Source organism: Gobius niger (assembly GCF_951799975.1).
Source record: "Gobius niger genome assembly, chromosome: 6".
In the NCBI taxonomy this organism is placed as follows: Eukaryota; Metazoa; Chordata; class Actinopteri; order Gobiiformes; family Gobiidae; genus Gobius; species Gobius niger.
The window spans coordinates 6,109,660-6,136,516 of NC_136857.1; the positions used below are offsets into that span (position 1 = coordinate 6,109,660).

At 40.7% G+C, this 26,857-nt stretch overlaps 1 protein-coding gene across 5 annotated transcripts in view; it reads right to left on the bottom strand.

Moving 5' to 3' along the window:
- LOC306963927 (ankyrin repeat and SAM domain-containing protein 1A) overlaps positions 1-26,857 on the bottom strand; it is a 59,501-nt gene that overhangs the window by 23,465 nt on the left and 9,179 nt on the right. For all 5 annotated transcript variants that reach the window (XM_079557692.1, XM_079557691.1, XM_079557695.1 and 2 more), the window contains exons 2-13: positions 23,478-23,558; positions 23,189-23,345; positions 11,642-11,938; positions 9,684-9,759; positions 9,493-9,594; positions 9,331-9,417; positions 7,695-7,864; positions 7,329-7,391; positions 7,013-7,145; positions 6,198-6,244; positions 5,770-5,866; positions 1,086-1,573 (exon numbers count right to left, since the gene is read on the bottom strand). In XM_079557692.1, coding sequence (XP_079413818.1) covers positions 1,086-1,573; positions 5,770-5,866; positions 6,198-6,244; positions 7,013-7,145; positions 7,329-7,391; positions 7,695-7,864; positions 9,331-9,417; positions 9,493-9,594; positions 9,684-9,759; positions 11,642-11,938; positions 23,189-23,345; positions 23,478-23,558 — 1,798 coding nt within the window. The remainder of the gene's footprint in view (positions 1-1,085; positions 1,574-5,769; positions 5,867-6,197; positions 6,245-7,012; positions 7,146-7,328; positions 7,392-7,694; positions 7,865-9,330; positions 9,418-9,492; positions 9,595-9,683; positions 9,760-11,641; positions 11,939-23,188; positions 23,346-23,477; positions 23,559-26,857) is intronic.

Below are 26,857 nucleotides of genomic sequence, written 5' to 3' on the forward strand. Positions count from 1 at the left end.
TCATCCTCGGTAGTTCATTAAATGACTCAGAACAATGTGAGCCTTTTGAACTTGCAAAGCCGCGAATATGGAGGAGCCACTGACATTTTTTACAATGCATTTCAATTGGAACACTTGGAACGCACAAATGTTTTAATGTGGTATTAGCTATGGATAAGCTGACGCACGACTAACAAACAGAGCTTTGTGAAGGAAAGAACACTGCATTCACAGAGGAATTCAGGAAAACAGCTCACCACCTCAAAGTATATTGACTGTTTCTATTACTACTATACTGCAGATCTATACGAGTTAAAATGATATGAATTCAGGCTGCCCTGATTAGGTTCATTTATGTAGATGACCAGAGCTGCATGGCATGGTCTTCTTGAATATGGTGATTATTGTGAATGTTTTAAATCACAAAACTATTCCAAATTCAAGTCAATTAACTACAACAGTAATGATGGACAAAAAAAGGCAATTTCAAGGGTCACATTTGGCAAAAGCTGTGAGAATATGTCATTTATGTGCCAATAATTGCTTTGACGTTGTACATGTCATATTAGAGTGTACAAACAACAAACAAAGTAGGTATTAAGGGAAAAATGTCTACATGAATTTTACTGTAGGTATCCCTCTAAGATCTGTACTCTCAGTGCCTTCCTGAAGTGTATTTTTATTTTATTTTGTGACATGTCTGTGTTTGTGCTGCATATTACAAATGCGAATGAAATTACATGAATAATGTAATAGTTACCTCAGCAAACTACATATCCTGTCAGCGGATGTTATATACGAAAGCTGCTAACCCTGTAGTTTAGACCTCTACCTATGTTTATATGCTTAGGGCACATTATGCATCCTGAAGTCAAATGTAAGACTGTTCTGAATGTGAATGCAGGAACTCCTGGATGTATTTTATATGCACACTCATGCACAATCAATGCACTGTGAACTGAATCTGGCTTATAAACATGCAATACTTGTCAAAAACATCCCAGCCAGATGTTTTCTCCTGCTCTGCTCTACATGTAATTGAACTTGTTTGTGCTGAAGTCCTGCTGTTGTGAAACATTACGTTATATGTTGAAAGTTCCACATACCTCGTCCCATTCAGAGGTGAAGGAGGGGGACTTCTCCAGCCTCTTCTTCACGGCGCTACAGTTGGACACAGACTCGCTCCGGTTGCCCAGTCCTCCCTCCTCTTCGTTCGGGGGTGAAACCAAGAGATCTGAGTCCGATTTGGAAAGGCTCCTTGCCAGCTTTAGGTCTCCGGGCGGGCGTGTCCGACAGCCAGACGCTGCCCCTGCTCCTGAGTCTTTTGGTTCCTTGTTCACAGTGGCGTAAATAGCTTTGGGATCACAGTCTGTCAGGATGGCGGCCATGTTGGGTCGGCTAGGTGATGATGATGAAGACGGAGAAGAAGACGCAGCCGCCGACACTTCCTGGTTGACTTTCGGAGACGGGCTTTGATTGGTTGATTGACCGGGGATTCGGAAAGGCTCCTCTTGGCATTCGAAAACAGGTGATGATCCGTGAAGGAGGCCGGTGAACTGTTCGGGGAAACCTGCTCCCTCTAGTTGGCCCGAGTCTTGACAGAAAGAGAGAGAGGAGGACACAACATGAGCGGAGAGAGAAGCAAGACAAGTTGAGCAAAGTGGACTTCTAGCTGAGGGGGAGAGACTTAGAGCAGCGCTAAATCCACCCACACATGAGCTGCAAACAGATCTGTAATTGTTTCCAACCAGGAGGGAGAAGAGAGCGAACGAGGGAGAGAATAAGAGGATGTACGCTGACTAAAGAAAAAACAAAATTCCTAACACAGCTTGTAGTCTTTCTATCTACTCCTCCTGAGGAACTTGAGGAGTCATGAACTAAATGCCCAGTGTTAAATAGTTGAGGAAAAAATCAAGGCATAAAACTGTGAAAAACACATCCTTTCTTAAGGCGTTTAGGCAAAAATCATTGCAATACAAAAGCACTCAGTATTTGCTAAAGTTTTATTGCAGTTTCTCCAAATCAACATAATGGAAACCTTCAGGCTAAACATCTTCCTGCAAAACACTCATCAATCTTAACCATGAACTGCCACACAAAATAGATTAAAACAAACAAAAACTCATGACCTTCTACAAATAAATATTTGCATTGGTCGAAGACATTTGTCTCACCTCATTCCTCGCTCTCTAGACTAAAACAAATAACCAAAGGCAGTAGCACTTACATCAGCTGTTCTTGTGCAGTAAAACCCCCTCCTGCCTGAATGTCAAGCACAAGCACGACTGTTTCCCTCTCCTCCCTCTCCCCACCAGAATCACATCCAAATACGCCTCTTTTCCATCCTCCCTCTATACGAACACTTGTCGCCTAATAGCCAAAACTCCACTACGCCTAGTCTCGAGCGCCGCACTCTCTAACCCTCTGCTTCGCCGTGGAAGACTGTGTTGTTGTTGTTGTCTGTCTGTCGTGTGTCACTCAACCTCCTCTGTTTCTCGTTTCTAATTCTAGCCCCGTAATGGCGGCTGTGGAATGGAAATTTGAATCGGCCAATCCCACCCCTCTCTCCCCGGCTGCCGATAATTAGGCCCGAGACACATGGGGAGGTGACGTGCGTGTGTGCCCTGACTGTCTAAGCAGAGGCGACTGGGTCACGGTGTTCGGTGACAAGGATCTAGAACAGGAAACAAGTGTTTGGTTACATCGTTTTGTCCTTTTAAGTGTTGGTCAGAAACGCTCCGTAAACAAGGCAGGGGTCATTTGTAACATGGTAACTGTGAGCAGAGGTTTGTGGGGAAAGCAATAATAAAGGTTTGCACTATACAGCAGTAATAGCATAACAATAGGAGGAAAATAGCAAAAGTGTAATAACATAGTGATTATAGTTTTATTCCGAGCTACCGTGCGATTTCTATTGCCATCTATAAAGTGTGACCAGTTATTTAATTATTTTACTCATTTAGGTATAAGGGGGGACCCTATTGCCCCTTAATGAGAGGCGAGAGCACCAACCATCTGTTATCACTTATCTTTGGGAAGAGCTAAAAGTTGTATCCAATCTAGAATATTGAGACTTCAAAGTAATCGCTAAACTGCTAAAAAAAGAAAAAAAGAAAAATCCTTAGATCATTCTATCCACTAAAGATGGTTTCTTGTAGACTTGTCTGGGGTCATTTGCAACAGGGGAGTGTGAGAACCAACGCCCTACTCGGTCCCAGATGAAAACAAGTGGAAAGTGCAGTGTGGGTGTTTGTATGTGTAATGGAGTTAAATGAGTGTAGGACACACATCCAAAAACCCACCCTCAGTTTGGCAGCACAAGTGTGAACGCCCTGTGAGCCATCACTGAGCTGCCCGGGCTTACGCAGGCGGTTAACCCTATGGATACTAGGGATGGCATAAGGAATATGCTATACTAAATATTTTGAGGGCTGCATGACAGAGGAGAAACTGTATTTGCATTCTTTGGCTATTGACAGATGCTTGTGTAGGTCATCAATCGAACAGGAATTATCCATTGAAGTAGAGATTTTCAAATATTGTTAACTGGATAGAGTTGTGTGAGTTGCGGATGTTTTGCTTCTATCTTCAGGAGCCTCCTCTCGCTCATGTAGTTGAAATCTAGGACTGATTCATCACACAAGCTACAGATTTTTTTAACCTCAGGCCACTCGTGGGGACTGCCATAACCCCACCTACTGCACAATTAGATATTAGCCACTGTTCTGGGGTGAGGCAAAAATGGAAAATCTATTTCATACTAACAAAGCCCTGCTCCCCTGAGATCAAGCAAGCAGCAAGCCTTTGGCAATGCAAATGGAATCTGTGTTTTATATGCATATTGCGTAAGCAATGACAATGCATTAATGATGCACATCAGCTTTATTACACACTACCAAATTGTTTCATATAAAACTCTATCTAGTGTTATTTGAGCTCTTAGGCTGATGTCACCTCATATCTTAGTTATGCGGTCATGTTTGTTTTTGCAAATCCTCACCTCACCATCAAGTCATGCTCTACTTGTGGAACAATCTGCTGTTTTTCTAAGTGATATGAAACACATTTAACTATGGGCTGACCACCGCAAATGTTTTATGAGAAAACAAAAGCTGTACAGTAAACTCTATAAAGTCTGCAATGCCATTGCTTTATGGGTGCCAGTAAAATAAACATTTTGCATTATAGTGAAACAGGTGCCTTCTGCCTTTAGCTCCTGGGGACATCTGTTGCAGTGCCGGTCATTAATGCCAAAAGGACATTCATAAGATAGACTGAAGTACTGGGGCATGTGAGACTATGCTATTGCATGCTGTTGTTGTTCCCCTAAGCAAGACACTTCATAATTCTAGTTCTACAGTTATGAGTATTTGTTTTGTTTTGTTTTATTTTATTTATCTATTTATTTACATAGCAATGAAGTTCAAATTAAGAAGAAATGTACTAAACTTGATTTCTGGAAGACTTAAAAAACCATGCGACAATTTATGTCCGTGTCCTCACTAGAAGGGAATCTTACTTGTGTAGCACTTTGGTAGACAGTCCCCAAAGTGCTGCCCAAGTGACAATTTTTCATTCACTCCACACTCAGAGATGGGAAGATGTAGCGTAGCCACTGCTGCCCAATAGACTCCCCAACTATCACCAGCCCCAAGCGCACACACAGACAACATTCAAAAAGGTTGGTATTCCCTCACGGTCTCCCATCCTTGTCCAAACCAGGCCCAACCTGCTTAGCTTTCAATATCAGACTTTCGGAAGATAAATTACACACCATATGATGCCCACAGTGACAAATGCTGACCTAGCAACCAGCAGGTGAAGTGTTGAGCTGCACGTGCTCACCACTTACTGAGGAGCAAACACTGGAGGAAATGCTCTTTGTCAATGTCACCACTTTCTCTGTGGTTATATTTAGACTCCGCAGAGTTAAGGTGCTAAACATGCTGCTCCAACAAAGGAGCTGCTGCTGTAGCCGTGAACATCTGAGGGTCACTGGCGCATTCACCTTTGATCACATAAAAATTTCAGATGGAGGGCAAAGATTAGAAAATTCTGATCTACAAATGCTCATTATGCAAAAACTACAGTAAGTTCAATACATTAGGCTGCTACTAGAAACAAAAAACAAAACTCTTCACCTCTGTTCATTTGAGTTGGTAAAACTTGAACTTTGTGTCAGAGATAGTTCTTGTAATTATAGAGATACCGACCATAAAAGCATTACCATTTTGACTAAACAGTAAGTGTTACTCGGGTCTAGCACCTCACCCGACCCTCAATTCACCAACTATTGGGCTGTGAGACCAGGAGTGCACAACCGATTGGTCAGACATAACTTCATACTTGACAAATGTTTCATGAATTTGGAGATGAGTATGTGCTAGCTGAAAGACGGGCATGCTTGACCGGATGACACGGCATATCCAACTTTAGGTTGGGATGAGAATGTCCAATAGGAACTCTGCAATCTGATGAAGCATTCTCTTACACACTGGCACAGGGAGACGAGCTTGCCCACTTGCCAAGGAATGTCAATCAGCCTGCTCTCGACAAGCCAAATCCGCTGTGCTGCTTGAAAATGCCACTCATGCATTCCCTGGCAGACCTAATCCAAGGCAGCCAATATCGGCCCAACCAATTTAAACGTGCTTCTCACTTCTGGGTCTTTGATATTCAATGTATTGGATTTTCTAATGCATCCAGTCCAATTTCCCTTATTCATACAGCTCTTCCCTGCAGCAGCGACTATTGGTTAGTGTCAGAAATGAGGACAGTGGCTGCACTCACCTCCTCCTGACACCCGCGGGACGAGCCGAGCGGGAGGGTGCAGGCTCTCTCTTGTCCTGCAGGAAGTTTTAATGTTGTTTGGGACACAGGGTTTACGCTGAAGGAACACAAAGCAGATATAACACAATGACACGTTAATAAGAAATATAAATGTTTTGGGTGAATGGCGCTTAATGAGGTACAATGGAAAACTCTTATCTAACCGGGAAATAAATTTGCCGTGTTGTTATGAATTTATGTGTTGTGAAGTGTAGCAACAGAAAAGCCGAAGAGACAGGAGTTGAAAATTAGCATATGCAAATTAACTGCAAGCTTTGGCTTTCTATAGACTATGATTAAATAAATCAGATCACTACATACATCACTTAAAACTAGAGCAGCAGTACAGAAAGTGTATACAGCAGGTATGATGTGCAGTAATTAAATACCTGAGGTAGAACGTTATTGGAAGACTGTACTGCATTGGCCGTACCATCTGAAGAAAGAAGATAGAGGAGCATTTATATTCACAATAAGTAAATATGTGGTCAATAAATGAGTTAATCAATTGACAAAAGCAATCAAAGTTTCAATTACAATAAAATCACAATGTACAGTTGGCAGGGAAAACCAATATGTTAGTCTGGAGCACTGAGTGTTTTTTCTTAGGTAATACATTAAAACAATGCATCATATCGATATATAAACATTCAAGATATTAATATCGAACAAGCAACGATGTATCTTTATCGTATTGATATCGAGATATGAACATTCAAAACATAAAAATGGAAAAAAAAGCAAGATATAAACAATATAGATTTTCATCAATAAAACTGCACACTTTATTATTATGTTTTTTATTTTTCTGAAAAATGCTTGGTTTTCACCTAACCCACAGTTATATCGTATCGATAGCGAGATATCTGGCATGAATATCGAGATATGAAATTTTGTCCATATCGTTCAGCCCTACTGGACCCTGTGAGGTGATCTATCGGTTGTGACAAAAAATGAATCATACAGAGAAAACAAACTATTTCTTTTTTTTACCATTTCCCAACAGGGAAAGATGGCAAAAGAAGATTTAAGTGCAAACATTATCAGAAGTGAATGACTCATAAATTGCCCAAAGGAAGGCATTTACAACATCAGCAGCTGAACCTAATCTAATCTAAATTTCTAGTTTTAGTTTCCACTTTAGTCCAAAAGCATTTTAATAAATGTGTACAGTTTACAACGACAGAAAAATGGATAGCTTTACCTTTATGTGACAGAGAGTCCTGACTGGGGGGAGGGACTTTGGTCTGGGCGGTCAGCAACAGTTCATACGTGTGGTCCTCGTACTCCTCCGCCTGCTCTGCTCTCTCATCAATGCTGCTGTTGGTGTACAGGGCCTGATGAAACACATGTGGAGTAAAAAAAAAAAAGGTCAGTATTTATATTGAAACATCAAATAAATGTTTATGATGGGAGAGAAGCACAGTATGACATAGCACATGGAAGGAAGCACACACAACTGGGACAGACAAGAGGCCTACAATGACATGATTCTGCATAGGGTGCAAATATGCCCTTACCTCAGAGCTCACTTCCTCCTCTTGACCAGCACCAGGATGAGACAAAGCGCCCACTCGCTCTTTCTGCACGCATAAAATGAACAGTATGTATTTAATGCAGGTTCTGTCAATTAATATGCAAGTGCACATGGCAGAAAAAGTGTGGCACAGCAATGGACAAAATGGGATGCTATCTCCCCCTAGTGGCAGCTAAATATTAGACACAGTATTTCAGTGAGCCTCGACATTGCTTCAGGTGACATCACAACCTTCTACAGCTAGCAATAGATACATATTTCAGATACGACACTTGTGGATTTTCCTTTAAAGATAGCGCTAATGAAAATACCATATACACAGTTAATACAGGAAGTCTGAAAACGTTACCTTTCCGGCCTCGCTGTCGGGCCGTCCTGAGTCGCGGTCAGAGGACTTGCCGCTGGTGAGGCTGTCCAGAGAGTGACAGGAGGTCGCCTCAAACAACGCCTCGTAAGGACACTCCTCCTCTGGTCCCGGGGCCAGCCCTGAGATCAGCTCACTCATCTTCTCCAGCTCACCTACACAAGACAAACCATGGAAGGTTATAGAGCCATTCATTTAGCCTCTTACCCCTCACATTTACAAGAGCACAATTTCTCCAATTCGGCTTTACCCAAATCTAAAAGCTTCTCGGCTGGAGTAGGCATGCACCGATGTGATACTGGTATCGGAGAGCGGAGCTGATACTGAAAAAAATACCATATTAGGTATCGGCTACAAAATATCCGATACTGAACCGATACCAGTTTTGGCTCTCAATGCTTTAAAAACATAACTTTTACCACCTAGTCTAAGTGAATATGGGCTTACAGTATGTCATTGGAAAGCTAAGAGCCAGGAGAATTCAATCGCTGAGTTAGCATGCATACTCATTTTTTCTAAACGCCTCGGTTAGGATCAGTATACTAAAGCTAGCATGCTAACGAAAACTAATCAAAGCTGGGACAGAAACATAAAAATACCTAAAGTAGCCTAATAAAATAAAATCGACCACTGTTGAAGTGTTTGTATTTTAGTTTAAGAAATAACTGATGTAACATATTTGTAATGTTCAGATCACTTAGTTAATATTAATGTAACCTAAAGCTTGTCATATACCCAAGGATATTTAGTGTAGAAAAGTCCAGTGATCCTTGTTAAATGTTTATCAATAGATATAGCCTAATTGATAATTGATCTGTAATATCATGACAATAAAATATGACTTAATTGATCTTAAAATGGAGAAAAGAGTCATTTAAATGTTTCACTCAGAGAATGCCACTTTTAAGAAAGCAGATACTCAATACTCGGTGCATCTCTAGACAGGAGCTTATAGCCTGTGGGCCAGAGTAACGCTTCATTTGAAATATACAAAATTAACAATCTCTTTCCTCGCATTGTTGTCGTGTTGCTGTCACCTTTTCGACTTTTTTCATCATCACTCTTCTGTCACTTTTTTGTTGCATTTTTGTCAATTTTTTGTGGCTTTTTGGTTGCCATTTACATTTTTGTCTTGTTTTTGTCGCTGCTTTGACTTTTTTTCCAAGACGATTTTAGATTTGGGCAAAGCCAAACCGGAGAAAATGTGGTCGGTTCAGGCGGGGGTTAAGAGCTTAAATTGTGCAGCATCGAAAAAACCATGTCGAAGGAATGATACAAGACTCTTTATTTAAAGGTGCATTGTGGAACTTTTAATAGAAAAAAAACACAACTTTATATTTTTGTGACCCAATGGCTGTATGCCGCCTTTACTTTCGATCACAGTGGCCTCTAGGACGCTCCAGGATCAATTGCTTTGTTGGTTTTCTGGTGAGTGGGACAGTCAGCAGTGAAAACCAACCAGGAACCCTAAAAACAACTGATCCTGGAGCCACTGCGATGGAAAGTACAGGCGCCATGTTAACCACTCACACAGCCTCTGGGTCACTAAAAGGTAAAAAACGCAATAATAAAAAGGGTTTATGTCCATAATGCACCTTTAACGATGGAAGAACAGACTTACTTGTTTTCCTGGGGCTGGGGCTCTCTTGAGGTGGAGGTATAGGCGGAGGGGGGAGATCAATATCTGGAGGTTTTCCTGACACATGACCTGGGAATTGAAATACAATGATGTTATTATTAGACATAAGAAAATGCGGTGTGGTCTCAGCCTGCGTGCGTTTACATTGTATTAGAGCGGCGATCTCCCTGTTTTTCTGTGAGGGCATGTCCTTGACAATGTCCAGCGCTGTCAGGCCTTTCTTATCCACCATGTTCACGTCGATACCTGGCAAATGTAAAAGGAAGCGTTTGAACTTGTGCGAAAACAGACTTGAGAATGACACCAGGCCACGTGTGATGCTAATGTTGTCTGACCTGACACGAGGAGCTTCTGCACAACATCAGTCTTCCCAAATAAGGCCGCTTCATGTAGGGCACTGCCTTTCTCCGTCTGAGGACACACATGTAGTGGTCAGTTGAAAGAAACGAGAAACAACAAGGTTAAAAGTAGGGCTGCACAATATATCGCCAAAGACGTTCTCACACACAGAGGATACTTGAGAGTTAAGGTTTCAACAGAAAAAAAAAAAAATCTAAATTATTCTTAGTACGTCACTATATTTCCCTAAATGTTCAATTGTTTGATGCACAAAGAGAAAAATCGGACTTTCTGACCTGACAAACCGCACTACTACTATTATACTATCACTATACTATAAGTATTGGTATTCTTATTACTTTTACATCTTTTTGTTGTATATGCCCTTATTTGTTACGTAATGTTTTCTTCTGACTTTGTAAAGACAGAACACGTTCAAATAAAACCCAAGATAAAAGAAGCTTATTAAGAGCATGTCCCAGTAAAACACTAGTTTGTGGCTAAGGAATCAAAGACGTTCATTCTCCAGCTCACGGGCCTCAGTAATTGAAACCTGCAGGAAGTGTGGCCTAAAGGACACAGGGCAGACTTTCTTCTCTTAGTACTAATAAAAAAGGAGGACAGACTTGAAAGGAAAGATGTCTGGAGAGAGATGGATGGCACGGTTAGTACAAACCACAGAGGCCACTAGGGGGAGTCCGGCCATCTTGTCTTATGTTTCTAGTGAGCTTAAGGCTTTTAAATCTAATCTTTATGCTTTAGTAGGAGGTAGTGTAGGATGTGCTGTAAAACCAGATGAACAGAAGAAAAAATATGTAAGACTTAGTGAATCTTCCCAAGCGTACTGAAAAAGAAACAAACATGTACTGAAGTAAATGTGATTCTATTAGTTTAGCGGTTAATATTTGTTATATACATACTGTATGTGTTTAAACTGTGCAATGAGATCTTAATCTAGATTTACATAAATATTACATTTAAATGCAGTAATATCGCAATCACGATATGACATAAACTTGCAATTAGATATTTTTCTCACCCCTAAGGTTCTTAAATTCAGGTACACCAGTGCAGTGCAATCCGTTTAGTGTAATTTACTGACAGTGGACGCCCTGCCCTCGTCATAGTTTTATCTGATTCTGATCAGTTCCTGGTTTAGTCCTAGTAAAACAATCTCTTGTTTTAGTCATAAGTTTGATATCACTTTTTTTTTTTTTTACAGTACCTTGATACATTGTACCTAGCAAAGTGTATTCTAATGCAATGTGCTCTGTAACAATCTGTAATAACTTGTACCTATGGTACTTACATAGATAATGTAATAGGACACGAGACCCTTAGGGTTAGGGTTAGAGTTATATACCTATAAACTACAAATACACCCATAAGTACAAGTTATTAAACATTAGAGAGCACATTACATTGCACTAAATTTAGTTTGGTACAATGTATCAAGGGTACAGTAAAATAAAGTGTCACCATAAGTTTTATTTACTAGTCAATCTTTCCCTGGTGTAGTCCTGAATGGGCTTGGACTTGGCTTGGAAACTAAAAACGTAGGGCGTAGCTCGTAATTTGTTATTGATCATTGTAGGTTGTACTATTTCTGCACAAATGCGTGATCTTTTTTATCGTTATGTATACTGGGAACCAGAGCAAATGCAAGTTGATAAGGGATGATAATACATTTTAAGGTGACACAAAAATTTCACTGGATAATTATTCCTCATCGTGTACTCTACCTGAAAACCTAAGCTTATTAAAGTTAACTGTAGTAATCCTGAGAAACTTCAAGTTGAATACACCCTAAATTCTGACTGCATTCAGTTTTCACCCATTGACAGGAATGTGCTATATATACATTTCAGCAGTTTGATTTTACCAAGCTTTTTCACACATAAGGATTGCACACACACAAAACAAAACATTTCTTTCTCACATAAAAACCCCTCACCTCATAGTTGATATCCATGCCGGCACCCAGCAGCACATCCACCACAGGCAGGTGTCCGTTACGGGAGGCCAGGTGGAGCGGAGTGTGCTTCTTGGTGTTGCAGCTGAGCAGATTCGGGTGGGCGCTGAGCAGGAGCCGTACCACCTCCAGTCGTCCGTACAGCGCGGCCAGGTCCAGGGGCGTCTCAAACTTGTTGTTCCTCATCGTGGGGTCGGTCAGCTCCTCCAACAGCAGCCTGACCACCTGCGTGTGTCCGTACTGCGCGGCACAGTGCAGCGGGGTCTCGTTGTCGTTGTTCTGTCGGGGGTGACCACAACATAGGCAAAGATGTGTTGAGCGAGCGCCATGGCAAGATGCAGAGATAGAAAGAAAAATAGAGTATACTAGTAGTAAAAAGGAGTGGGAACCTCACGATACGATACGCGATACATGGCTCACGATAGCGATAACCTTACGATGTGCCGATACTGCAATAATCGATATATTGCACAAAAATAACCTATGATAAAACATGATTTTTTACCTTTTTTAACATATTATTCATCATTTACATTTGTTTTCACATGCTCTGTACCCTGTTTTCGTAGATAAATAACAAATAAATGATCCCTGTTTTTGTCAGTGGCATCACTTTTTATTACATTTAAATAAACAAGAAACCACAGTCGTGTTTCAAAAATATTCATAATTAGACAAACCTATCATTAAAAGTCATATATTTGTGTGACAATGTTAGAGAGCTTAAAATTGTAGTGGTGCATCTAAAGCATCAATATCGGAATCAAAGGTATCGGTATCGTATCATCCTGCAAAAATATCGCAATATATCGCAATATATCGCAATATATCGCAAAATCGATATATTGTCACACCCCTAGTAGTAAAGCAATTCCAAATGTGCTGGGACAAGGAAACTTGAACTAGAACTTAAAACAACAGCTATATTAAGTTTACTACCGTGGCCTTATCCAGCCACAGCATTAAGCATATATTTTTATTTCATGAAAAAGAAAGGGGAGCAAATAAATGCAACAAAACATACAGAATAACTTGGAACTAATTAAAAGCAAGGTGCCTCGAAAATTATTGGGACATAAAGACTGAAAATTTAAAAAAGAAAGAGCTGAAAGGTCTTTGTCTGAGGATACAACAGGTTGTTATTGCTCATATTGTGTATGTGGGAAAATTGACCTTCATATCAGGTATATTTTAAATTTTAACAAATCCGTGCAGCAATTCAGGTCAGAAAAGGAAAAAAGCCATAAATTATTGAATAACAATGGTCAAATGATCCAATAAAGAGTGACACTACAGTCTCATTTACTATTGCTGACTGTTCTATTGCAAATGTTTTTTGTTTTTTTTACTATTGTCCCATCTGTATTTGGAATTTCTTTGATGTCAGTTTTAGGTTCAGTATTCACACCTCTAAGAAACCCTGTAAAAAAATTAAAAAAATCACCAATGAAAGTTAGCCAAGTGATAGAGATGCATGAAGTAAAAGCAGGAGCTAGGATGCAACAAGAGTGCAACTGAATCAGGTGCCCAGGTAGTAATTAGTGACTAAAGTGTAAAGTTAAACCACAGGAAGAGGGACGCTATAGATTACGGTACATGACAGCGACTGGCTGCAACACGTGTTGGTTCATCAAGAGGAAGAGATGTCACATTTCCACATTCTGGTAAGCATTTGTCATCTGAGGCAGACACATTCTCATACTTACAGTAAGATTAGGACACATGCGCCAAAGTGACTAAACGCTGAATATGCTGATGATTTGACGGAAACTGTTCTCTTTCGGAACAAAATCATGCTTTTACATAATGAGTTAGAAACGTCAATGCAAGTTCAGCATCGACAGTTACTAAATATATGTGTGGTGAATATCTATATTTAGGCAAAGAGTGTTGGCTTTGCTGACAACACTATACCTCCTTTTAAAACTGATGTTTAGTGACTCCATTACCATTCCTTTCTTTAAAATTGCAAATACTTCCACACGCAATACTTTGCCTCCACAATGCTACAGTTAAGTTTTGCATATTGTTCACCAAGACATCAGCCAATGCAAACTTACACAAGGACTGTTCACAGACTGGACCATAATATCAGAGGTTATTATTGTCTAAAATGGTGTGCAGAATAACTATAGCCTGTCCCATTTTGTTAAGATCACACAGTGCACTTCTCGGGGGTTGCACAGATACTTTAAACAGTATTTTCTGGACTGTACAGAGCTGAAAAGTAGGACCGACAGCGTATAATACTGTAGTATCAGCTGTTGCAGCCAAGCAGGTCTCAGCCTGAAAAGAAAGGGGAGGAGACAGTGTCACAGAAGAACTTGTTTTGTCTTTGCCAGGTCAGAAATATTTAAAGTGATAGGTAGATTTGACATTATTATCAACTTTAATAAAACATTCAGATTGAGGATGGTAATCCCTCTTCCAAATAGGACAGGGGCTAGTATTTTGTTCAAGTATTGTCATCCCCAAAAGTAAAACCTTTTTTACTCACAAGATTGATTATCCTGATTTATTTCTATATCACCACAAACAAAGCACTTACTTAATTATCGACAACAGACATTTCTGGCATTCACTACACTAAGAGAAAGTAGGGCAGGAATTTAAGTCTTAGAAATATGGTACTTGTAATGCACCATCTCAAAAACCCAACCTTGCCACATCTAGAAGCTACCGTGAGAACACAGTGATGACAATGATTCACCTCAATCACAAGAATGTCATCTGCCAAAGTGGTCAGACATGACAGCCCTGTTTTGTTCTTTTTGAAATATAGATCATTTTTATCGACAGCAAACGTAGAAGAGCCAGTGCTTTGCATTTATATGGCCTGCCTTTCGTCACTTTGCCATCCAGTACAGCTAAATGCACACAAACTTTAAAACACATATAATCAATTCATGTAAACAATCAGGGTGTGTTGGCGGCGTTGTGAGAGATAGAAATGAGTTGAGGCAGTAGCTATCAATGTATGCTCTATTCCTGATGACTTTCATGGCATGAAAATTGCACATAATATGACGAGTGGCGGCATGATACGTAGTTTGCTTTAGTATACAGCCTTTTACCAAAATAATTGCAGCCTTTGCGGTTTCAAATTGTGATTAATTGTGCATTTCTGATCGTCACATCAAATATGGCCAAAAAGTTAACACATGCAAAAGAGCAGCGTTATTGTAGTGGATTACTGAAATACAGACATTATTTTGAGTTGATCTGGTTGAAAGCAAAGAACATCGTGGTCCGTTCTGCGAAAAACTACAGTAAGTGGGGCAAGAGTAATCAAGAGTAATCAAATAAGTAACTTGATCACTTTTAGAAGGTGAGTCAGTAATCAGTAGCTGGATTACAATCATGGAGTAAACGCTGTAGAAGACACATCTGTCCATAGATCCGCTGACCTGCGTGATCTGTTGAGACTGTGACAGTGGTTTCTGTCAGGGCTCCTGCATTATCCACAGCTGGATGGACATTTGAGTCACACTGCTAAACATTTACTCCATGTTATGATGTAAGTCACAATCTAAATCCACTTAAGTGCAAAGTGACTCAGTAAACTATAATGCTAATATTATACAGCACGTGTTATGTTGAGGGTATAACTCAAGCATTACATAACACACAAATAAATAGAAAATCAACCCAACAACACATTGTGCAATAAATCATGCTTTTCTAATGTTGGCAAGCTTTCTGCCAGTCCCAAATCCTGATAAAGTGGGGGATAATGTGTCAGTAAGGAAATTGTTAGGCCAATCAGTGCTTAAGGGCTAAACAAACCACATCGATATTTCACTTAGGAGCAGCCAGGTCTAACTAATGCCAGATCATCATTATGTACAAAATATCTCCTTTCTAACAAAACCAGGGCTAATGGTTGCAATTGGCAAATTATGACTGCCGATATTGAGGCAATATAGTGTCTGAAAATAACAAACAACAAGGTCTCCACAAGGAATAAAACCTACTGGCCATATGTTCTAGACCTCAGCAAAGCAAACCTTTTCAGTTTCTGCTGAAATGGTAATGTTTCTCGACATGTGTAAAAAGGGCATTGTAAACATGTTTATTTATTATACAACCTTTCACAAATCTAATCGCCGCACCAAACTAATATCATAATGATCCATATATTGTACCATACTGCGACATATGCACTGGAAATGGGCCAACTGAGTTCTGCCTTTGCACAAACATGCATTAACCATGCAGGTTAGTAAATTATGTACAGCTGAACTAATCCTTCCTCGAGAGCTGAATGCAGGGAAATGATGAACGTTCAGTCTGTTCTCCTGAAGATAACTTGATTTGAATTCTATAAACCTTGGACATTCCCAGATTATAATCTCAACCTGTGCCTGCTTCAGACAGATAAACAACACTCTCTCATCCATGAACCGGTATCATATTAAATATTGCCACTGTCAAACACCTCAAGACGCTCAGATAGAAACCGTGAATGCTGCGCTTCCTCTGAGCTGTGCGGGCTGAGGAGACGGTAACGCGTTGTGACTAGCAGCGCGTGTCACGTGATTGGCAGGCTGGCAGCGGAGGGGGGCGAGGCTGGGCTTATGTCACCGCAGCAGCCCCTGTGGCAGCTGGAACGGGGCGGGTGGTGGTGCCATGGTGGAGGGGCGGGCTCGGCAGCTGTTACGCCCAGTGTGCCAAAGGGATAGCCACTGCTCACTGCACACAGGCGCCCACTGTCAGGCTCAATCGGATACATGCACCCAGAGTGACACGCTGCCCTCACCGCTGGGACACGCATATTGGTTGTTTTCAGATTGTCTATAATGCGGAGGGTGGTCTCTTTCACACCTGGGGCCAGTATATATGAATGAATTGATTTTTTTTTTTCATTGGAAGTATCCATGGGGTAACTGTAACTGTAACATAAACATGAAATATTGAGAAATTTGGAAAGTTAAATACGGAGAAAAAAGTAGGTAGGTAAACAATATACCTCCTGCATGGGAAGAGGGACTATGTTTTTAAGCTATTCAACTCTCTAAATTTAGCTCGTGCTACACACTGTTTAATCAACTAGCCGGAAAAAAATATATGAACTGTCTTATGGAATAAATAAAAAGGTGACTCTCTGAGAATACAGTTCACTTGCCTGTGACTACTACCACTAAACGCCGTTTGAACAGGGACAGAGGCATTTTGTTACAATTTGCATGCGCACTGTGCTGCTATCGGGCTTGGTCTGGGGTTCAGGTGGCTTCGGTGTAGATGTTGCTCTTAACAGATGAGACGGGGCAGACACGAGAAAACCTGAGCAGACAAATAGTCGCCCTGCCCCTCCCAAAACGGCGACAGGGCGTTGGGTTGGTGTGAATCCGCCTTAACTGGGAAAAGGTATCTGACTAAGGCTAATGATTATTATCATTGATACTTTTACAATTAATCGTTTGGCTGTGAAAGGTGCTTGGACATGAACCTAAAGCGATGCCAATTTAATAAATCTCGATAGAGCAAACTCAAAAGTACCGTGTGTAAGAGGCTCTTAGAGGTTTAACAAGGCGCCTCAAATTAACTTGGGTTGCACAAATCAAATCAAAACAACTTTATTCATCCCAATGGGCAATTCTGTTCACTGCTCTCTGGTCATAAAAAACAGTAAATGGAGACACATACAACCATGTACAGACGTCATGAACTGAACTGAAAGTGCATCAGGACACAGGGGGACCAGTAAAAATGACAGGGAAAAAAAAGAACAAGATAAACACCGCCTTCCTAGCAATTGTCATTTAAATTTCTGACAGCAGTCGGAATGAAGGATTTTGAATAGCGGTTTCTTTTCTGCTGTGGGACGACATATCGCCTCCCTGAGGGCACAAAGCTGCAGATGAGACACAAGCACCAATTTCAAAATATGTAAACAACAGCAGCACTAACACTAACTTGATTGGGGGACAGGTTGTTTATTTATTTAGTTTTGATTGGGGGACAGGTTGTTTATTTATTTAGTTTTGATTGGGGGACAGGTGCTGGGATAGATACAAACGTCCTCTCGTCATAGAAGGGGGCGTGGCTTCGCCGAGGGGGAAAATAGAATCTTTTGGGAAACGCAATTTTTCACTCTTTTTAGCCCTTTTCTGATGGAATATGAACTTATTTATCACACATAAATAAAGTCAAGTCTAAATCAGGCTTATTCACATTTTTTTATGTATTTATGGGCTGTTGAACCACTTTGCTCCTCTCCATGTATTTGTATCTTTATTTAGTTTAACACTATGTTCATAATTCAGCATTTGTTAAAGTAGGTTTTCAATAATTAGAGAAAGTTTAGATTTTTTTCAAAATTGTTTTCCCCCTTAACTGTTTTCAAACATGACCATATATGGGCTATTCCAGAGATGCCGTCTGTATCTATTGTGGGAGAGAGTCTAGTTGTAAGATTTGGCAAAAAAAAGCGAGGGGCTTACTCTGCTTTCTAATTAGGAAATAGCCTATTTATGAATTATTTATATACCAGAAACTATTTCAATACTAGACTACTTGTCGATTCATGGGTTAGTTGTTTCAGCCTTGCATCTCACAAGAAAGAGACATATTACACAAGTCTATTTTTGAGATGTTGGAACAGGAGCATTCTTAAACTAGACTGATAGTCGCTCACAGTCATACATTCCTGCGCGAACAAACCTCGTAGCCCGGTAATAAGATGAATGTCTAACTGGCTTCCTGCCATGCACTATAATTCTCCACGCAGGGAGACTTCTCCTTTTACAGGAAAGATTACAACTGTCTTACGCTTTTCATTTAATTAACTGGGGACACATTTTTTTGGACAAAGTAAAAGTCCTCAGTTTTTGGAAAATATTCATCCTCTCCTCTCCTTCTAGGGACACAAACTGACAAAGACGGAAGACACCATTAAATTTTGATGTCAAATCACAAGCAGTCCCCTGGAGTGCTTTTCAAATCTGTGACAGCAGTTTCTTGGCAGGTAAGGGAGCTCGATGAGGACATAAATGAGCACTTTGCCATATTGTGAAAGGAGGGAAGAAGTGGGCTGATGATGAGATGACCGTGTCCAAAGCAATGACTTATTCAACTGCTGTCAAACGAACTTCACGAGTTGTGCAGAGGGACGTGCCAGTGCCAGTATAAGGTAAGGTGCGGCTTCTGACCAACAAACTGCAGCAGTGACTTAGCTGATCATATATTTCAGTGGTTCTCAAACTGTCCCGGTGCTATACAGGGTCATTATTTCAATTGATTACGATTTTACTTACTTAAATCTTTATTTAAAGGCCTGATGTTTTTTTTTTGGATGACAAACAATCAAAGAGGAAGCCACAAAATGTTAACGTTGTGTTAATTGTCGTGGGCGAAACACATTCATAACACATCATTGTAACATCCCACTTCTTCACAGGGACAAGTTTGTAGGAACATTTCACAACTTGCAGGGTCACTTTTCAATGCTTAGTCACAGAAATGCTAGAAAACTACATGAAATTTCTACAAATGCTTACAATTAGATGGACACAGTGATTTTACCACATATGTCTGAATTTACAATGTAAAAAAGGAAGACAAAACAAATTTTGTTCCACTACTTGCAAGAAGATCAGGTATAGTGCCTTCAAGGGACAGCATGTTGCATTTTCCCTCACATCGTCAGCTGTATATCAGCCCTATTCGCAAATACCATACCAAAATAATTGCAGCGTTTGCTATTCGCCAATACTGTTTAAATTGCGATTTAGATTGAATGGTGATAAAAGCAGCCCTTTCTAGACACTTTCTGACCGCATTTCAAGGCAGGGCAGCCACATTTGTGATTTATTCATAACAACACATAAAATATTAACCACCTAGAACCAGGTAGTGGCCCCAAAAACGCCACTCCACTCAACTCAATCCACGCCAAGACATCCTGCATAATCCCTGCAGGCAGCAAGACATAATCCAGCTGCTGCCGTGAGGGAAGCGCAAGAGAGAAGAAACACATTTGGAATATATGGAGGCAGAGGCACACTTTAAAGAAAATCTGGCCTCCCCACCACACAACGCTAAGAAGATTAGAGCAGGGGTAATGTGACAATGTTCAAAAATAGTATGCGGCCGCCAGGATTTGCCAGTCAGGACGGGTTTCCAGCTCAGCCTGCGGAAAACACAATCATGGTGCTCCAAATGTTCACACTGACAAACCCCGCAGATGAGGCAATGCAGTACTGACATATGGGAATGGGATACTGTTCTATATCACAGTATTTTGGACCGTTTAAGACAAGTAAAGCCACTAATGGTGCACGGTGCTCACAGGTTTAACTCTGTCCTGTGTAATAAAGCAATACTGACACATCATTTAATAAAAAAAAAGACAAATTTAATTTACTTGGAATATATTTGTGTATTCCATAAAAGGGTACGATCATAACTGTACGATTGTAGTATGTTTTTTAAAGATATGATTATGATTTTAACCCACAAGGTGCATCAATGATCTCCATCTTTGTTAGAGATGCACCGATCCAGCTTTTTCTGCTACCGCTACCGATACTCAGGTTTGAATATCTGCCGATATCCAATATTTACCGATACCAAGAGGCTTTCTCTGAGTGAAAAATGTTATTGACTTATCTCCATTGTAAGATCAATAAAGTTATATTTTATTGTCATGTTTATCTTGGTGTACCCAAATCCCCAAATCCTCAGCTCGAATGACATAATTTAGTGTAGTCTAGATTTACATAAAATAAATAACAATTGACACCAAAAAATCGAAGCAAGGAATGAGTAGATGTGTGACCTTATACAGAACCAAAACCCTTTTCTGTTTTCGACAATATCTACATTTATTTAATAATGCAATACTGAAACATATAATATTCTGTTCATGCATCAGAGCACATCTATTATGCTCTGATGATTTTCCAAAACCACAATAGCAATAGCACTTCTGTACTCAATATGCAATCTCTGACGACTGCACTGCAATCTTGGACGCCGCCCCAGGCTGAATCCATGTGCAAAGGTTGTTTTCACATTATCAGCAGCATTTTGTTTTCGTTTCCTTTTATACACACTTGCAGGAGTTATTCAGCGGTTCCTATCTCTTTTAGTGATTGTTTTAAATACCATAACAGCTGTTGTAGCAGTATTGATGGCGTGGTTTAGATCCGTCGATATTTCACCCAGCCGCTGCCTGGAACCTGCCAACAATGGTTTGGCTTTGTGACAGCAAAGTTTTTCAAAATCAATTCCTCGTTCGAACCTTTTCTCGCCCCATGATAGAAATGCTGACATGCGCATCACGTCATCCTGTCTAAAAGTGATATATAAAGTACAGCATGTGGTAGAGGAAGCTCCCCAAAAGTAGCAGCACCAAAGCACACCAGAGAGCGCAGAAAGCCGATGCAGCGGGAAGCAGAAGGAGCGCTGGAAAAGCATAGGGTTGTTTGCATACAACTGTGTACACACCTTGGCGTTAATATAGGGGTCAAAGGGCCCACAGCGCTTGAACTCTTTTTGGTCTACAGAGCTCTGAGGAAGACAGAGGAGGCGCATGATTCGGGTGGAAAACAAGCAACAAAAACACAAACAGCGGTCATGGATGGGTCAAACTAAAATGGTGGAGGAAAAAAAAAGTTAAGAATACACATGTGATAAGGAGAGGGATGGCACGAAATGAGATGCAGTAAATGTACAAAGTGCTCTATTCTGTTTGGGTTATACAGCATAAAGCTCACAGTGAGTCATTTCTCTGATGCTGATCTAAGTGCAATAGGGGGCATTACATGTGGTTAAAAATGGTTAAAGGGACAGGCACACGTCTAGCTATGCAAAAGCACATCTTGTTACAAACAAAGGACATGATGCTTCTGTTAATTTGAGACTTATCACACAGCGCTGACATGCCATGCTCAAGGATTGCTTTGTACGAAATATGTCTCATGTTTGCTCTGACCGTTTCAAAACTTGCACTGAATACCAAATTGTGTACATTTTTACAGCAGCTGTTGCTTAGAAAATGTTATACAGTGAAAAGGTTCATTCATCTATGCAATATACTTATTACAGAAGGCAAATTATGACATATTATCAAAACTATACATGCCTTTCAGTCATGTGACCTGTGTTGTTATGGCGGCCATTTTGAATAACGAAGTAGCATTATGTAGTACTACCACATGCAACAATATCTCTACTCAGGATGAAAATGAACTGATTGACAGCATTTTTATGTACTCGTAATCATTGAAGATAACAGTAAAAACACGGCCCCAGAGACGCACGTTTATGTGAAGAAACCAGTGAGTCGGTGTTTAAGATGTTAGCATGCTACCGGTTTGCATTTTGCTTCAACAGCTCAGCTCTGACCTCTCCAAGAGAAAGCCCTGAACTCTAGTCTTGGATACAACATGTGACAGAGGTCAGAGCTGAGCTGTTACTGTTGTGTTTCCTCAGTGTTCATAGATGTGAGCCACATATGTGTTTATCATGTTGAAACCATTGACAGTTGATTGATGACATTTGCTTACCGGTAGCATGCTAACGTCTTGAGCATCTTAAACACTGACTCAGACTGAGACTCTCTTAACATGACAAACTGTCAAGAGAAGAGATATTGTTACATGTTGTAGCACTTCATAATGCTACTTCGGTATTCAAAATGGCCACCGGATCTATGCGTGATGTCACCGGAAACGCATGTATACTATAAATTAGAAATCTCGTGTTGTTAGAAATCTTGCTTTGTTTGTCTCAAAAACTCCCTGAGCGTTTCATTTATACTCTGAGTACCCCGACCTTGAGGACGTTGCCAATTATTTAGAGAGTGATAAACTAAATATAAGAAATTAAGCAACATGTTGTGTTCCAACTAATGTGATTTGCAAGTCAAATATGGGTGTATAATATAGAAATATGGGAGACTAGTTGGAGACTATGCTCGTAGCTCATCATGGAGATGTCTCCGATTTGTCCCAGGCAATAAGGCGAGTCTCCAGGTAGTCTAGGTAAAAACAAACAGGTTCGATTTCAGAGGAGTATGGCAGAAGTCTACGCGGTCTCGAACAGCTGTGGCAACGTTACGAACCCTCTTTATTGTTTTCAACCTGTGAGACGTTTCTGTGATGTCACTGAAATGTGTCACAGGTTGAGAACAACAAATAGTTGTGAGTCGACACAGACAACAACAAATAGTATTTGCGACACAACTGTTTGGGATCTCTGAAATCGGACCTGTTCGTTTTCACTGAAACTGCCTGGAGACTCGCCTTATCTCCAGGGGACCCCTCGGGGACATCTCCATGACCAGCGGAAACTCGAGTCTCCAACTAGTAAGATACGGCGAGATAGGCCCTTGAGAGATTTGCAGTTACATTGTGATTTACATTTTACAAATACTCCAACTTTTTTAAAATAGCATTTCTACTGTTGTTTTATTTTTGTATTAGAACTACCAAGACAACTTTACTTTTTCCCAGGTCTCCATTCAATAATAAACCAGTAAAAAAAGAATAACAATTTAAATGGACACCAAAAGGTCAGCCAAACCTGTTCGTTGAGTTTGGGGTGTGATGGTCCCTGGTGTATCAGCAGCCGCACTATCCGCTCGTCTCCCTTCCACGCGGCCAGGTGCAACGGGTAGCATCCTTTGTTGTCCGCGATGTTCGTCAAGGCCTCGTTTCTCAGAAGCGCCTCCACCACTTCACTGTACACAGTCACTTAATCAATACGCAAGGTCGAGAAAAACCACAATAATAAATGGATCGTCAATAGCTTTATGTTCCCGGTGGGGCGGCTGACAGCGGGGCGTTTAAGTTAATGCACAGCAGTGATTTACCTGTGTCCGTTGAGAGCCGCGTGGTGGAGGGGAGTGTATCCGGTGCTGTCCACGCAGTTCACGTTGGGGCCTCTCCAGATGCTTTTGAGACAAAAAAAAACAAAAAAAAACAGGCATTTACAATTTAAGCAAAACACACCTCAAAACAAACACAGCCAGTCCCTTTGTAAAGTGGGAGGGTAGGATTTTTCCAAGCTCTCTGTGAAGCAAAAATGTCATTTAGAATGCAAAACAACAAGATAAAAGGTCACACTGAATTCAAAGGCGTTTTGCCTTTTTTTCGCTTCCAGGCTCACAAAATGGAGTTTGTTAATTTTGGTTTGCTGGCAAAAGTTCAAATTTATTCCAAACTTTCCTAACGCATTATGTTTCTGAGCTTTCTTTCACCAACTACAACACCCGACCCTGCCATGCCCATGCGCGCCAAAGGCAAACATGGAGAAGGCACCACGGGGCAAGTTGCAGGCGATAGAGTCACATGACCAGGCTATGGCCAGTAAACACATGGCATTCACTTGTGCTTTTTTCTTTTGTCAGTTCTATTGTAGTACATTTTTTGTTGTGTTTTTGCTTGTTTTGGTCGTGTTTTTGTTGCTTTTTTGCTTACAAACAATGAGGGAGGAAACCACCAAATCCATGTATTTGTGGATGACCTGTGTTAAACTGTTTTTATTTGTTATTACTCCAAAAATAAAGCCGGCTAGGCAAAATTACAATTACTAAAAATATTATAAGTGAATAGTATGGACACAATAGTTTCAGTTGTCATATGTGTTAAAGAAAACTGAAGACTGACCGCTACACCTTTGATATTGATTGCATGATTGTTTGTTTGTGGTTTAAATAAAGTATTTCAAACTTGAGCGCACATTTCATAAGCTGCTGAATGATGCAGTCCTGTTGTAAGCTAACGATAAGGCAAGTTTATTTGTTAGCACAATTTGTATGAAAAAAAATCTATTTAAAAATGGGCAAGGTAAAATTACAATTATTCCATCCATCCATTTTCTTCCGCTTTATCCGGGGCAGCAGTCTCAGCAGAGATGCCCAGACTTCCCGATTCACGCACACCTCCCTCAGCTGTTCTGGGGGGCCCCGAGACCACACCGGGCCAGCTTGGAGACATAGTCCCACCAGCGTGCCCTGGGTCTTCCACGAGGCCCTGTCCCAATATGACATGCCTGGAACACCTCCTGCGGGACTTGACCAGGAGGCATCCGGAACAGATGCCCTAGCCACCTCAGCTGCTCCTTTCGACGTGAAGGAGCAGCGACTCTACTCCGAGCTCCTCCCGGGTAAGTGAGCTCCTCACCCAATCACCCAGCGAAGGAAACTCATTTCAGCCGCTTGTATCCGCGACCTTGTCCTTTCGGTCATTACCCAAATCTCATGACCATAGGTGACGGTAAATCAAGCTCCCTCTCAGCTACCTCAGCCTCCCAAAAACACAGGCACCACAACAGTCCGATACAGTGACAAAGCAATTATTAAAAATATTTAAAAAGTAAATTAAATAAATAAATATGTGAATAGTATGGACACAATAGTTTCAGTTGTCATATGCGCAGTTAAAGGGCACTGAAGGCTGACCGCTACACCTTTGACATTGATTGCAGGATCGTCTCTGTTTGTAAAAGTATTTCAAACTTGAGCACACATTTCACAATGATGACATCATTGTGTCATAATCGCGGTTTTGTCACTTTTTTGTTGTTCTTTAGCGTCTTTTTGTTGTATTATTGTTGCTTTTCTGGCACATCTTTGTCGCCTTTTTGGTCACCACCAAATCCAGAAACTGTTTTGATGCCTGTTCTTTTGTTTTATTACTCCAAAAACAAACCCAGAAAGGTTTTGCAGTCCTGTTGTAAGCTAACGATAAGGCAAGTTTATTTGTAGGCACAATTTGTATTAAAAATCACTCCAGATATTGCAAGGATCGCAATCCAGTGTCATTTGTTCACGGACACGGGACAGTAAAAATAGGATTTGGCTATTTTTCGGCAAAACATAAAGACAGTTAAACACTACAATTGAAGTAATTGATTACTTGTAGTGTTAAAACAAGTAATCGATTACTTGTTTCAGCATCGCTGGAAGTAGTGCTGAAACAAGTAATTGATTAATGAACAACTAATCGATTATTGCAGTAGTTGACATCCATTTTAGAAATCCATCGGTATACACAGACCAAAAAAGAGCAAAAATTACATGAAAATGCAGTTGAAAATGTTGAAATGATTTGAAAATATGAATCAGTTTGACTTGCCAACTTGATTTTGAATTCAAAGCGATTTTTGCCCAACTCTATGATAAACAACGTTTTGTTTTTAAAGTGTTCTTTACATTCATAAATATCTGTCTCAGGACAATTATTCAATCAGAAAGCAGAATTAGGACGAAGAGCCTCTTACAAATGTCCTCAAGAAGTGGGAAAGGGTTTTCACGCTCCCTTCACAGCCAAGCAATGAACTGATTCATTGTAAGAACTAATCAGCAGATTTATCATCATTGATTATAGAAAAATCGTTAGTTGCAGCCCTAGTTGCAAGGCCATCATGGAAATCGGTCAAGGCAGTCCCATTGATGGTTAGCACTGAGGTTCCGTCAAGTGTTTCGATGACAACAAGACACTCAGGAGAAGAGCGGGAGGAAATGGAGGTCGGCTTTTATATTAAGTGCCAACAAGAATCAGGTTGCAGTACTTTCCATCTTGGCTAAGCATCATCCATGTGTCAGAGAGAAGTGAGGGGGCGGCAAGGCTGATGGAGCAGCGCAAAGATGTCGAGATGTGAAAAAGCTTTGCACAGTGTAAATAAATCATGCTGAGGAAATCCCAGCACTGCTGCGCCACATCTAAAGAGGGACTTTATGCAGGCCTACAGTAAAAAAGAGAGCAAAGACAACACAGCAGCCTCCTCTCCACATGATGAAACAAACATGAGTGACAGTAGGCTTGTGACTCAGTGTAGTTAAAAGTCAAAAGGTGTGCAGTGTATCAAAGAGTAGAAACCAAGTGGGATATGCAGTGCCCCAGAATAAAATAAAAAATTGAAGGGCACAAAGTAAGATTCCTGTGATCAAGTGTTGAAGGTGTAGCAGCAGTGGACACATTCTCTGGCGCTCTGTTTTGCAATAGTCATCCATGTTTGTGCCCCTTCACATCCATCTCCCATAATAGCTGTGAGAGGAGCAGCCAGCAATTACACAGTCAGAGGCGTCTCATTAAACAAGTGTCTCTATGGCCAGCGGAACAATGAGGCTGACAACAGACAGGGATGATCCACACCACTGGAGGAGACCAAGTTCATTTCTCACAGCAGCGGTATCTCTCAGTCTCATTTGGCCCGACATAAATAAAGACATAGGACATCAAAAGCTGG